General features: G+C 45.4%; 1 protein-coding gene across 1 annotated transcript in view; it reads left to right on the top strand.

Moving 5' to 3' along the window:
* The first annotated feature begins 8,110 nt into the window (after window positions 1–8,110).
* Window positions 8,111–15,384, top strand: part of LOC137536763 (heparan-alpha-glucosaminide N-acetyltransferase-like) — a 582,763-nt gene continuing 575,489 nt past the window's right edge. Inside the window, exons 1-2 of the mRNA XM_068258971.1 lie at window positions 8,111–8,184; window positions 9,156–9,274. Coding sequence (XP_068115072.1) covers window positions 8,111–8,184; window positions 9,156–9,274 — 193 coding nt within the window. The remainder of the gene's footprint in view (window positions 8,185–9,155; window positions 9,275–15,384) is intronic.

A 15,384-nucleotide genomic window follows, 5' to 3' on the forward strand; every position in this document is an offset into this window, starting at 1 on the left:
TTTTTGTTTTTTTTTAACACTGAGGAATTACATATGCCTCTGAAAAACGCAACAGTACCATCGACTATCATATGCTATTCCACATGCGTTTTTTCTGCGGCAAATCACTATGGATTTGCCCCAAAGTGCGTGTTTGCTCAAGTGTAACCCCTGCCTCAGAATGATTTAAGCAGGGGTCACACTTGAGCAAATCTGCAGCGTTTTGCCACGTACAAAAACATACAGAATCACATATAATGATAGTCTATGGTGCTGCTGTGTTTTACAGAGGAAAATGTGATTCCGCATAATGTTAAAAAAAAGATACAACCTGCACTACTTTCTCAATGCATGCGGTTTTCAATAGAAAGCAATTACTACTGTAAGGGAAAAAAAGCTGTCAAAATGCTCTGTAAATCGCTCATTTGTGCTACAAAATGCTTGCAGGGAATAGTCTGCGATTCCCGCAGATGCAAGTGTCCCTAAACGTATGCAAAGTTCCGGTACAGCTCTTGCTAATTCTGAAAAACACAAAGCGAGACCGAGAGCCCAATATAGTGTAGTACCTTAGTAGCAGATGATAAAGTGTGTAATCAAGCAATGGTTATACTCACAAGTATAGGTTGCCACAAAAGGCAACCACTGGATAGGCAGGTAGGGAGAATGATAACCTGACCCCACTCAGGTATAAGAAGTCGCTCTCTGTAGATAGGAAAAAGGGGATACACCCCTCCACCAGTGGTGGACTAGTTGATTTGTAAAACAGTATAATGGTGGCCATACATGGTACAATTTTTTCATACAATCTTACCATTTCTATGTAATATAAGGGAACTGCCTACATTATCCTTTCAGTATATTCACTTAATTTACCCTTATACTACATAGAAATGGTAAGATTGTATGAAAAAAATTGTACCATGTATGGCCACCATTACAGAGGTGCCAACAAGAGTAAAAGCGATTAAAAACCGTTTAAAAAGAGGAAGTTGGTGGACTCACCTCCCTCTTAGAAAAAAACGGACAATGGGACGTTACTCACATACAAAGTAACTTTTATTAAAAGCGCCAAGATTTGCAACGCGTTTCACGAGTCACTATCCCACTTCATCAGGCAATAGTTTGGAGCGTACACAGTCGGGTCAATATCCTGGCTAGAGGCGCTTAGTCAGGATATTGACCCGACTGTGTACCCTCCAAACTATTGCCTGATGAAGCGGGATAGTGACCCGTGAAACGCGTTGCAAATCTTGGAGCTTTTAAGAAAAGTTACTTTGTATGTAAGTAACGTCCCATTGTACGTTTTTTTCTACGAGGGAGGTGAGTCCACCAACTTCCCCCTTTTAAATGGTTTTGAATCGCTTTTACTCTTGTTGGCGCCTCTGTTATACTGTTTTACAAATCTTGCTAATTCTGCTTCACTTTGAGCAAAAACAAAAAGCTCCTTTCACACTAGGGGTTGATGCATCAAATGCCAGTAATAGTACAGAGCACACCCAGTCCATGGCAATATTACCTTCACTTCCGCCTGCAGCACTGTGAGTTATGCCATTAGCATGACTCGCGGTACTAGACAAGACAAGGTAAATAACATTTATATTGCGCATTTCTCCTGGTGGACTCAAAACGCCAGAGCTGAAGCCACTAAGGGTGCACTCAGTAGGTAGTAGCAGTGTTAGGGAGTCTAGCCCAGGACTCCTTACTGAATAGGTGCTGGATTACTAAACAGGAAGAGCCGAGATTCTAACCCAGGTCACCTGTGTCACAGCCCTTAATTATTACACTATCTAACCACTAGCTACTAGAGTAGCTTGGGCGTTGCTACAGTAACACACATTACTAACAAGCGTTATCGTTAGTACCGCTCATTACCGTAGCAACGATCTCTCTAATCTAGTACCACAAGTCATGCTATTGGTGTAACTCATAGTGCTGCAGGTGGAAGTGAAGGTAATATTGCAGTGCACTATGTGTGCTCCGCAGTATTACCTGCGTTTCATGCATCAACCCTGATATACGTTGCGTTGCGAATGCTGAAATGCAGGATTGGAACAGTGATGACTTTACATCACCCATACAGTGCAGCATACCAGAGCTGTGGAGTCGGAGTCGTGGAGTCGGGCAATTTTGGGTGCCTGGAGTCGGAGTCGGGAAAAAATGCACCGACTCCGACTCCTAATGAATTTGTAACTAATTAAAATAGAAAATATGATAAAATGTTCTATTTCTCAGATAATAGTCATTAAAAATAATGTATATATACAGTATATATACAGTAATACAGGTAGCTGTGCTTAGTCCACAAAAATGAAATAAACCAATCAAAATGAGTTACTTGTGCTGCTTCAATAAAGCAGTCCCCGTATTTTTAAGGTCAGATATACATATCTGATTATGACTGTATATATGATGTGTACACAGGAATCTCTTATATATACTAAATAACATCTATGCTGTAAGAATAAAGCCTGATGTGTAGCTGTGTCACTAATAGAGATGGTCAACAAGATGGAAATAATTCTGCATTGATGCTGATTTATGCAAATGTATGCACTCCCTTTGCTGATGAAATCAAATAATTTGATATGTTGTTAAAATTTGGTTTGGTGATTACAAATTAAAGGGTAACTGAAACGGATGAAAAGTAAAGTTTTATACATACCTGGGGCTTCCTCCAGCCCCCTTAAGGCTAATCAGTCCCTCACTGTCCTCCACCACCCGGATCTTCTGCTATGAGTCCTGGTAATTAAGCCAGTCAGCGCTGTCCGGCCGCATGCCGCTCCCACAGCCAGGAACATTCTGCACCTGCGCAATAGTGCTGCACAGGTGTAGTATGCTCCTGGCGGCGGAGTGTGTGCATGCGCACTACGCCCGACTGGCTAATGTACCTGGACTCATAGCAGAAGATCCAGGTGGTGGAGGAGGACAACGAGGGACTGATTATCCTGAAGGCGGCTGGAGGAAGCCCCAGGTATGTATAAAACTTTAATTTCATCTGTCTCAGGTTTACTTTGTTACACAGTAGTACTATACTCTACATATGCACTCCCCACAGAGCTGCAGGGAATCCACTGAGAATGCTGTGCACTGCACATTGAACACAGAGGTGTTGTCTGTTTACAATCTCCTCATTCCCCTGCAGAGTACCTGCACATCATTCTTACATGTACCCACACTTACATTGCCTAGGGCCTGATAGATGGTCTTTGTTCCGGTTTGTACCTTTTACAAGTACTCTTACCAAGGACTAGTTTTAGTCTAAAGGGAATAAATATTGCAGTCTCCATATCCTTCTCACTTCAGTTGTCTTGTAAAATTCCTAAGCATTGGCAGTTAAGAGACGAATTTCATGTTACATACTTTTAATCAACAAAATTGTAATATGCAAATTAGAGGAGTCGGAGTCGAGGAGTCGGAGTCAGTGGAATCCTAAACTGAGGAGTCGGAGGATTTTTGGACCGACTCCACAGCCCTGCAGCATACAGTCCATAGACTTTATGCTTGCACCACACGTGTTGCCCGGCAACGCACTGCAGGCATTGAGTTGTTCTGTCAGTACTCAGGCACCGTTTACATCTGAGCGTTTTGCCGGCGATTTCAGCAAAACGCTCAAGCACTAGTGCTTTTTAAAGCGTTAGTGCCCTAATACCCTACGGGCCCATTCTCACTTGGGCGATTTACGTTAATCGCTGGCGATTACCACAAATCGGCAAACGCAAATTTGTATCCTGCACCATTTTCCGGTGATTTCCCGGCGAACACGTTTAGTGCTATAGAAGCGCTAAAAGTGATCGCTGAAAAATCGGCAAGTGTGAATGGCGATTTTTTTTAGTGTTAAAGTGAACCTCCAGACTTAAAATCGACTCAGCAGCACTGAAAAGGCTTGGTGTTTATTTAACAGTTTCACAACATCAGAACTTTGTTTCTCTTATACAAGCCTCATTTTTAGCTGCACAGAAGAAAACTGCCCGGGCATTTTTTCCCCTTATGCTGTGCAAAGCATGATGGGATTATTGATGTTGTTGTTCTCGTTCTGCTGTTTTGGTGCAATTTTTTTTTTTACATTTTGAATTTGACATTTGAAGCCTAGTGTGTGCAGCTGGGAGGGTTATCAGGACACAGGACAGTTGGAACTGTCTCATGCTCCCTGTCACCTCCTTTCAACCAAAAAGATGGCTGCCCCCATGACAAAGATGGCAGCCCCATGAATCACAAACATTTGCCTGTTCTTTTAAAACAGGATGGGTAAAAGATTATATTACCTATCTATTCTAATTAACATAACTAATGTAACTTAGTAACAGTGCTAGCGTTTTGCGTTTTGCAAGTGTGAATGGGCACTTACACCACAAAACTAACTGTAAAAGCCATCACTGAAATATAACTATGCATAATGTTTCCATGCAATTATATTGTCTGTTGTGCCACAATGCAACGGACATAGTGTGAAAGTAGCCTTAACTACTGAACCGTGTAAAGTTATTTAAAATAAACACATGATGTACCTGCAAATTAATATTACATACTTACCTTGCCGTCAGTTCCTCTCAGAAGCTCACCATTTTCTTCTTACAACAATCCCCTCCATTTCTGACAAGATTTTGTCTTTGCTCGTCCATAAGATAAAAAAACCCTTAGTGGTGAAGTGGTTAAAATCATCCACTTTATATTTTTTAAATGATTAGTAACTGAAGTCCTTTAACATACCTATGTTACATGCAGGGGCGAGCCTGGGGTGCCTGGCACCTGGGTGCAAGATTTTCTCTGGCGCCTATGGGAGTGGTTAAATTAACCGCGCCCAACCACATAACCACACCCATGTCTTGCCTAATCACACCCACACCTTCCACCTCTTTCCGCATGCATGTGATACCCCATTCCTACCCCTCTTCCATGGGCTTGCTCCTGGCTGGCTTTGGCTTCCTGCGAGTCTGCTAGTCTCTGGATTGACTCAGGCTGAGAGGCTTTGCGAGTGCGACGCAGTCACACACTGCATATTTATGGCTGCCTGCGGCCACCCTACTCTCGCTGTCGTAGGCTCCTCCCCCCGCCAAGCCCAAGCGTGAGGTGGGCTGCCTGTATCTTTCCCGTTGCGCCGCGCAGCCTGCCAGTGTTGCCAACCTTTCACGTTATTTTTTTACTGACAAATACCTAAAAATTTACTGACAAAAGATTATTTTTACTGACAAAATTTCCCCACTAAATGCACATAAGAGACAGCTTTTCCCCCATGTAAATGCACATAACAAGAGACAGCTTTTCCCCATGTAAATGCACATAAGAGACCGCTTTTCACCAGCAAATGCACATAACAAGAGACCGCTTTTCACCAGCAAATGCACATAACAAGAGACCGCTTTTCACCAGCAAATGCACATAACAAGAGACCGCTTTTCACCAGCAAATGTACATAACAAGAGACCGCTTTTCACCAGCAAATGTACATAACAAGAGACCGCTTTTCACCAGCAAATGCACATAACAAGAGACCGCTTTTCACCAGCAAATGCACATAATAAGACAGCTTTTCACCAGCAAATGCACATAAGAGAGATTTTCACCAGTAAATGCACATAATGACAAACAGACAGTGTCCCCAGAATATATAGCCAGGGATATATGTCCCCAGGATAGGTAGCCAGGGGGTATATGCGCCCAGGATAGGTAGCCAGGCGGTATATGCGCCCAGGATAGGTAGCCAGGGGGTATGCGCGCCCAGGATAGGTAGCCAGGGGGTATGCGCGCCCAGGATAGGTAGCCAGGGGGTATGCGCGCCCAGGATAGGTAGCCAGGGGGTATGCGCGCCCAGGATAGGTAGCCAGGGGGTATGCGCGCCCAGGATAGGTAGCCAGGGGGTATGCGCGCCCAGGATAGGTAGCCAGGGGGTATGCGCGCCCAGGATAGGTAGCCAGGGGGTATGCGCGCCCAGGATAGGTAGCCAGGGGGTATGCGCGCCCAGGATAGGTAGCCAGGGGGTATGCGCGCCCAGGATAGGTAGCCAGGGGGTATGCGCGCCCAGGATAGGTAGCCAGGGGGTATGCGCGCCCAGGATAGGTAGCCAGGGGGTATGCGCGCCCAGGATAGGTAGCCAGGGGGTATGCGCGCCCAGGATAGGTAGCCAGGGGGTATGCGCGCCCAGGATAGGTAGCCAGGGGGTATGCGCGCCCAGGATAGGTAGCCAGGGGGTATGCGCGCCCAGGATAGGTAGCCAGGGGGTATGCGCGCCCAGGATAGGTAGCCAGGGGGTATGCGCGCCCAGGATAGGTAGCCAGGGGGTATGCGCGCCCAGGATAGGTAGCCAGGGGGTATGCGCGCCCAGGATAGGTAGCCAGGGGGTATGCGCGCCCAGGATAGGTAGCCAGGGGGTATGTGCGCCCAGGATAGGTAGCCAGGGGGTATGTGCGCCCAGGATAGGTAGCCAGGGGGTATGTGCGCCCAGGATAGGTAGCCAGGGGGTATGTGCGCCCAGGATAGGTAGCCAGGGGGTATCTGTGCCCAGGATAGGTAGCCAGGGGGTATCTGTGCCCAGGATAGGTAGCCAGGTGGTATCTGTGCCCAGGATAGGTAGCCAGGTGGTATCTGTGCCCAGGATAGGTAGCCAGGTGGTATCTGTGCCCAGGATAGGTAGCCAGGTGGTATCTGTGCCCAGGATAGGTAGCCAGGTGGTATCTGTGCCCAGGATAGGTAGCCTGGTGGTATCTGTGCCCAGGATAGGTGGCCAGGTGATATCTGTGCCCAGGATAGGTGGCCAGGTGATATCTGTGCCCAGGATAGGTAGCCAGGTGGTATCTGTGCCCAGGATAGGTAGCCAGGGGGTATGTGCGCCCAGGATAGGTAGCCAGGGGGTATCTGTGCCCAGGATAGGTAGCCAGGTGGTATCTGTGCCCAGGATAGGTGGCCAGGTGATATCTGTGCCCAGGATAGGTGGCCAGGTGATATCTGTGCCCAGGATAGGTAGCCAGGGGGTATGTGCGCCCAGGATAGGTAGTGAGTGACAGGAGCGCGCCCCGCCGCCGCCGCTCCCTCCTCCGCTCCCCCCTCACCTTTCAGCAGCCCTTCAGACCTCAATCAGCGGGCGACCCGACCAGGAAAAGGGCGCCGGACGCACCCGCTCTATATGCGGAAGTGATGTCACTTCCGCATATCAGTGCGGCGTGCTAGGTCCTAGCGCCCGCCCGCCTGATCGAGGTCTGACGCGGCGGCTAGAGGGAGGGAGCTTGAAGCGGCGGCGGCGGCGTAGGCCACAGGGGGAGAGCGGGGCCGGGCGGCGCCTCTCAGAGGCAGGCGCCTGGGTGCCTTGCACCCGCAGCACCCGCCCAGGCTCGGCCCTGGTTACATGTGCTGCACGGTGCACTCCATCTACCTGTCACTTCCACCTCCACAGCTGACCTTTCGTCTGTGAAGGCAGAAGTGTTGGGGGGATGGAGAGCAGCATGCAGCAAAGCGACAAAAGGCAGCGATGTAGATCATAGGTAAGTAACACAGTTTATATAAAGTGTGCCACTCACGTGTGGCTGAACATAATGAGTAGTATTAACAGGCAAAAGGATCTTATCTCACCACTTCCGGCGTCTTGTGCCTGGTGCCTGGTAAACACATCCAGTTTTGATTGTCCAATTTTACCACCTCCGTATAGCATGAGACTCAACAGATATTGAATACTATGAACAGATTGTGTACGTAATCTCTCATACTACATGGAAATGGTAACATTCCATGCACCCTTAGGATATGCTGCGTATGTAATAGATGCAATCTTGATCAAGAAAGAAGAAACCATCCAAGGATAATCCACTGTTTAATCAATCATAAGCTGTAAGGCTTGGAGCACACTAGCAGAAGTGCATGCGTTTTTGCCCATAATGAAAGTCTATGGGCCGCATAAAAAAGTGCATATATCTGCATTTTACAATGTGCCTTTTTCAAAATGCACAACTGGCTGCATATTACTAAGAAACACACATAATGTATTTCCATGGAGATGCAGAGGACTGCGTTTTTTTATCACATAAATATAATACTGTATTTTACTCAAATGAAAAAGGGAAGCTATTGAAAAAACGTGAAAGCACCCAAAATGCAGAAAACGCATGGTTTTCTGCACTGCATAGTGTGCTCCTAGTCTAACAGTATGGTCCAAGTGACTGGTATGAATGGTCTGTCTTCCTTGGATGGTGAACGTTTCTTCCTCCCTGATCCAGAAAGGTAAGTGAACCCTCTCAGCCAATGCCCACTCCTCCATACACCCCCGGACAGTTTTGTTTTTTCACAAAAATTATTCTTGCTCATTCCTTATAGAGGGTCCAAGCATGGCATACAGAAAAGCCTCAGAACAATGAAGGTGGCAGGACAGGTGGCTGTAAGAACAGCTTTCCATAGCCAATAGCAAGTGCTGAGAGGAAAATGTGATCTTTTCTGAACTTGCTCTGTGATTTTTGGTACAATTTAAATATTTCATTCAATTAGCTCAACTAGATCTCCTTGTAAAATATTGATTCATGTGTGGCCGAATGATACATTTCGGATGAATTTTGGACGCTGTACCTGTTACGTAGTTCCTGGGCTGTTAAACCTAGTACACACATATGAGGACTGTCCCCCACTGGGATTGCGACTCAATCCCTCAGGGGCCTGTCACACAGGTGCGGTGCTGTGGGTCATGTTACCGCACCTCGCCATGCCAATGAAAGCCTATGGGTGCTTTCATACAGCATGCAGTGCGGTGCACCGTAAGTCGCTGATCTACCGTAAGCGCATACATACGTTGCCGCATGACCTCTGCGTGCAGTGGACCAGAAGTCATGTAAGTATTATGGTGATGCAGGGATTTAAAAAATGGTGGCAGTGGCAGGGCGGGCACAGAAGCGTATTTTTATAATTCGTTTCTGTGCACTTCCATATTTTTGAAACAGGAAGTGAGCACAAGCCAGCGTCACTTACTGTTTGGCTGTTAGTCAGAAGGGGATTACCGCGTACTAACGTGGTACTCCCCGAAGGCCTGTTTTTGGGGGTGCGGCCCCCGGGCTTTACCACACTGCTACCGCCGGTTTGCAGTGTGAAACCAACCTCAGGTGGCGGTTTTTGTACAGATGTGCACACACCAGATTCTCACTTAAGACGGGCCTTATCGGCCACCTCAGCCGAGTTTAATTTATGGTTTTATGTTTTTTTATCAGCTTAAATGACTGTGTGTCTTCAGGTGTGCAGTCAGGCTTCCTTTCTGGTGATACTATCTCCCACACTCTGAACACAGAAAAGGGCGCTCACCTGTGTGGATTCTTTTGTGTGCATCAAGGTGGGATTTCTGACTAAAACGCTTCCTACACGGAACCTCAAAAAGGATGCTTGCCTGTGTGAGTTCACTGATGTACAAGTCCTCCTGTGCTATTGAAGCATTTCCCACACTCTGCACAAGATTATGTACAGTCCCAAATGTGAATTTTCAAGTGAACCACAAGTTCTGACTTTGATTTAAAAGGATACCCAAAGTGACATGTGACATGATGAGAGAGACATGTGTATGTACAGTGCCTAGCACACAAATAACTATGCTGGGTTTCTTTTTTTCTTTTTCTGCCTGAAAGAGTTAAATATCAGGTATACAAGGGGCTGACTCAGACAGGAAGTGACTACAGTGTGACCCTCACTGATAAGAAATTCCAACTATAAAATATTTTCCTAGCAGAAAATGGCTTTTGAGAGCAAGAAAGAAATAAAAAGGGGAATTTCTTATCAGTGAGGGTCACACTGTAGCCACTTCCTGTCTGAATCAGGACTGAGGCAGCCACTTACATACCTGATATTTAACTCTTTCGGGCAGAGACAGAAAAAACGGAACACAGCATAGTTATTTGTGTGCTAGGCACTGTACATACCCATGTCTATCTCATCATGTCACTTCGGGTATCCTTTAAGGCAAACTGGGTGCCGCGGTACCCTGGTGCGCCTCGGGCACCTTTCAGGGGTGCCTCGGCATGCATCCCGATCCTTTATGCAATACCATCAGGTAATGCAGCCGCACATTGATATACAATGTGGCTGCATTACCTGCTAGTTAACCTTTAGTCCCCGCAACTATGGCTGAAGTTGAACATGAGAGGAATTGCGGTGCCTAATAAGCATCACTAGCTACTTGAAGTGGGTCATCCCCTGATAAGGGTCATAACGGCAAATTTGGTAGTTTTTGCCAAGGGGTGCCTTGAAAAAATTTCAAAGCCATCAAGGGTGCCCTCACCCAAAAAAGTTTGGTAACCACTGCTTTAAGGTTTTCTTACACTCTGAAGAAGTGTACGTTTTCCGATGTTACATAGTTACATAGTTATTTTGGTTGAAAAAAGACATACGTCCATCGAGTTCTCACAAGGTCTTACTGTATGTTGTTTTGAATGGTTTCCCACGCTCTGGATAGAGTTTCTCAGAGGTTTGAGCTCTGTGGTGTCTTACAAGCTCTGATTGACAGCTAACCCTTTGAACATGGCCATGGTTGCTTCTGTGAGTGCATCTTCTTTCGCACAGCAAGAGGCACTTCTGATTTACAACAAACTTGCTGAATAACGTCTGTTTTCTGACCTCCTTTGTGCCCAATAGATAAATGAATGCCCTCTCATCCATACGATCTTCCTTTCACTTACAATTATATAGTGGAAATATTGGGGGTACTTATCCGTTAGCCAGGCGCATCCGGCAGGTGGCGCTAATTACTATTCCCCCTCCAGGCCGACATGGATAGTAGGGAAAGATGTAACTCTGGTGGAGTTTTGTCGCCACCTAGAGGATGCGCCCGGCTAACGGATAAGTACCATATTGGGTCTAATATAAAGTTGAAAACATCTAGATTTCCATCTACCCAACTTTTTTTTTTTATAAACTAATCAGCTCCAATTCTAAATGAATGAGTTGCAGTATTCCGTTGAGATAGTCCTGCTCCAACCACACGCACTTGGCTAATACTTGCCTAAACTGGAATATACTAAGAGGAGTCCTTTCTTCATGAATCAGGAAATTGCCAGTGACAGAAGGCCTTTCTTTGATTGTAAATGGCAAATGATTGATTCCTGAAGTGCATGTAAGCAGCTCACTGAGGTGATAACGCCCTCTGCAGTTTCTGTCTGGGATATTATTATTATTTTGTATTTTTCATAGCGCCAACATCTTCCGCAGCACTTTACAGAGTATATATCTTGAAGTGTAGGTATCATAGTCTAGGGCCAATTTTAGGGGGAAGCCAACTAACTTATCTGTATGTATTTGGGAGGAAACCCATGCAGACATAGGGAGAACATACAAACTCTTTGCAGATGTTGACCTGGCTGCGATATGAACCAGGGAACCAGCGAGGCAAGGCTAGAGTGCTAACCACTACGCCACCGTGCTGCACACACTTTCCTCCATTGTTACCCAACATTGAACAAACACAAAAAGAAGGGGCTGTGAACATCAAATACTATTTTTATTGACATATAAAACTACAATAACTTGCCATCAAATAATGTTCATCTGTCTGCCTTTGTTTTCGTCTAAATAACCAGTTCACCATCCATCCATTGCTGTACATGAAGGAGCAATAACCTGAGAACCACAATCAGGGGAAAAAATATCCAGAGAAAAAATACCGAGAATGCAGTGTGATTTTTAGGAAGGGAGACCTCAGGGAGAACCGCGTAAGAGTGATGATGCTCATTTATTGTCTGATGAGCAGGCTGGTGTCATGGGAGGAGACACAGGAAGCTGCAGAACTGCAGGATCTGATTAGTGGTGTCACCCTAAGGCCGGCTTCACACTGATAACCAGCGTTTTTAAGTCCAAAAGCTAGCCTTCGGGGATTACCGTGTCGATACGTGGTAATCCTTGTCTGGCAGCAGGCCAAGCAGTAAGTGAGGCTCTCTAGCGCTCAAGTATATTGGGTTGCACTAATACCACAACTGGGAGTACACTGCTGCAATAGTTTTGATAATGTTGGCGTGCGCTGTCTCCACATGGCAATATTGCTAGTTAGTGCATCAGGTCCAATGTGTGTGTTTACAGTGAAGCATACTTTCAATGTATTGTATGCCTCACTGTGTGCATCTCATTTCTAACAAGCGATGCAACTTTTCACCAGTCTTATCACAAAGCAACATGTACATTGGGAAAGTACCCTTAGGGCTCAAATACACTACAACGATATTGATAGCGTTTAGGGATCAATTCAAAACGCTAGCGATTTCCCTAAACGCTCAGCTAATGTTAATGGATGGGCCAAATTCCACTGGAGCGATTGCGATTTCCAAAATCGCAAACGCAGGGCATGCAGCAATTTTAGCTATAAACGTTGGCGTTTCTGCAATGTAAAGTATATAAACACTGGCATAATCTCACGTCAAAACCTACACAGAGCGATTTTGCTAGCGTTTTGACATTGGTTCACACTGTAAAAAAATTAAAATCGCTTACAAACCGATCACTGAAAACGCTAGCAATTGCGATTAGCGATAAAGTTTTTTAGTGGGTTCCAGGTCTAAAGCTATACACACACTTTAAATAACTATCTTTCGAAACAACAGAAAATTAGCAGATGAACGAGCGTTTGCCGGCTGGAATGTCTATCTCCTAACTGAATAAGCTCATACAACATATACAGGCTGGTAATATGTTCAAACAACCGATTAGTAACAAATTTTCTGCACATATACAGAAGTGACATCAGAGTTTGTTGGGTGACAATTCTGCCCATGCGCACAATGACCATTAACTGTCGATATCCATACACACTTGAGAGATAATAGATCATTGGTCAATCAGATATGTCCTGATGGATCTGCATTTCCCATCACTGTTGTTCATTCTTTGGCCTAGTGCACACCAGAACGTTTCGGCTGCAGTTTGCGATCCGCTTGCGGGTGCGGATCCGCTAGGGTAATGTATTTCAATGGGCTGGTGCACACCAGAGCGGGAGGCGTTTTGCAGAAACGCATACTCCCGGGCTGCTGCAGATTTTGGATTGCGGATGCGTTTCTGCCTCCATGTTAAGTATAGGAAAAACGCAAACCGCTCTGAAAAACGGCACTTCAGAGCGGTTTGCCAGGTGGTTTTTGTTACAGTAGCTGTTCAGTAACAGCTTTACTGTAACAATACATGAAATCTACTACACCAAAAACGCTTCACAAAACCACAAAATGCTAGCTGAAACGCTACAGAAAAATAAGAAAAAGCGTTTCAAAATCTGCTAGCATTTTGCGGATCTGCTAGCGGTTTTTGGTGTGCACCAGGCCTTAGTTAGGTTTAGTAGCTGGATAGGACAGTGTACTGGCTAAGTGCTCTGCCTTTGATATGGGAGACCAGGGTTTGAATCTTGGCTAGGGTCAGTACCTATTCAGTAAGAAGTTCGGGCTCGTTTCCACTATCGCGAATCCGCATGCGTCCAACGCATGCGGATTCGCACATGTAAGTGGATGGGCCTGTTTCCACTTTTGCGTTGGTGATGTGCGTTTTTTGGAGCGGTGAAAAAACGCACAAAAGAGCCAACGAATTCGCCTGAGAGTGGAATGCATGCGAATCGCATGCAATGTATTTAATAGGGAAATCGCATGCGTTTTCCCCATGCGTTTTTTGCCGCATAGGTACTGATGTAAATTCACACAGGCAGTGACATGGTTAAAATCGCATGTGCCCTCACCTATGCGAATTCGCATGCGAATTCGCGGCAAAACGCATGCGGAATCGCATCCGCATGCGATTTTGTTAGCGGTGGAATCCAGGCGATTCCGCACCGCAATAGTGGAAACGAGCCCTGAAAGGCAAGACTTTCTGACACTGCAGGGTGGCTTCTTGAGTGCAATCTTCGGGCTTGTTCACACCTAGGGAGATTTTGCCTTTTTTTAAGCACCGGTGATTTTCAAAATCTCCCTAAGGGCTGGAACCCACAGGAGCGCTTTTGGCAGCGTTTTGGCAGCACTGCGATACGCTAGCAGTTTGCCAAAACGCTGGGCTAATGTTAATGGATGGGGCAACTTCCACAGGAGCGTTTGTGTTTCTCAGAAACGCCAACGCAGGACCTGCAGCATTTTGGGAGCGTTAGCGCTTCAATGTAAAGTATTGAGCCGCTAGCGGAAACGCTCAGCAAAACCTAAACTGAGCGGTTTTGCTAGCGTTTTGCGGTTCAGCACACTGTAACAAAATGAAAAATAATTCACAGGACCAATCAGGATAAAAACGCAAAACGCAAAACGCTACGCACCCGCTGGGCAAAAAAATACAATGTTGCAAAACATGACCAAAAACGCACATGAATCCGCTTGCAAACCGCTCAGACAAAACGCTAGCGGTTGCGTTTTGCGTTTGCTGATTTCAGTGGGTTCCAGGCCTTAAAGCACGTGTGCAATGATTCCCTATGAGAGTGTTCACATCTGAGCAGTTCGATTCCGATCTGCTCACCAAAGCTCTGCCTGTACCATTTTTGGGGCTATTTGCCTCAATGGAAGATATAGGAAAACTGCAAAGCGTTTGAAAAAGCGCTTTGTATAGCGATTTCCCCAGCGCTTTCATGAATAAATACATTGTATTTATTAATTTCTGACTGACATCAGGAAGTGAAAAAACAGAACCGCTCTGCAAAAGTGCTTAAAAAAAGGTAAGCACTGGGAGGTACACAAAAAAATTGTGCAAAAAATTGAAAAATGCTGGCGTCAGCGACTTGGAATTTAGATGTGAACAAAGCCTTAGTGGCTGAAGCTCTTGAGCATCCAGCAAGAGAAAAGTGCTATACAAATGTTAGGATTATTATTAATGATCGTTTGTGAAAGTTTTGTCATCATCTGACGAGTGATCATTTTGGAGCCGTTTCAAATGACTATAGTCTAACGTGTATACGTAGCTTTAGGGTGCATACACATTTCCAATTTTAATAACTGGCCAACTTTACCACCTCGATGCAGTATGAGGGCTTACCTACACAATCTGTACATAGTATTCAATGGCCTCAATTCACTAAGCTTATCTCCTGTCTTTCTAGAGTTGTTACCATGGTGATAAGGCATGTAGTATTCAGGAAACATTTTACCCCAGGCAAACCTAAAGTTAACTCTTCTGTCTTTAAATTAACTCTCCAATCTTTAATCCTTAAAATAACTCCAGAGTTAATTAACTGCGTGTGAAAATAACTACAGAGGAAGTAAATTAACTACAGAGGGGGTAAATTAACTACAGAGGAGGTAACGTAAGGAATGAAGAGATAAGATAACTCTCAGAGGCCTGGTGCACACCAAAAACCGCTAGCAGATCTGCAAAATGCTAGCAGATTTGGAAACGCTTTTTTTTATTTTTCTGTAGCGTTTCACCTAGAATTTTGCGGTTTTGGGAAGCGTTTTTGGTGTAGTAGATTTCATGTATTGTTACAGTAAAGCTGTTACTGAACAGCTTCTGTAACAA

Source organism: Hyperolius riggenbachi, chromosome 10 (genome assembly GCF_040937935.1).
Source record: "Hyperolius riggenbachi isolate aHypRig1 chromosome 10, aHypRig1.pri, whole genome shotgun sequence".
Taxonomy (NCBI): domain Eukaryota; kingdom Metazoa; phylum Chordata; class Amphibia; order Anura; family Hyperoliidae; genus Hyperolius; species Hyperolius riggenbachi.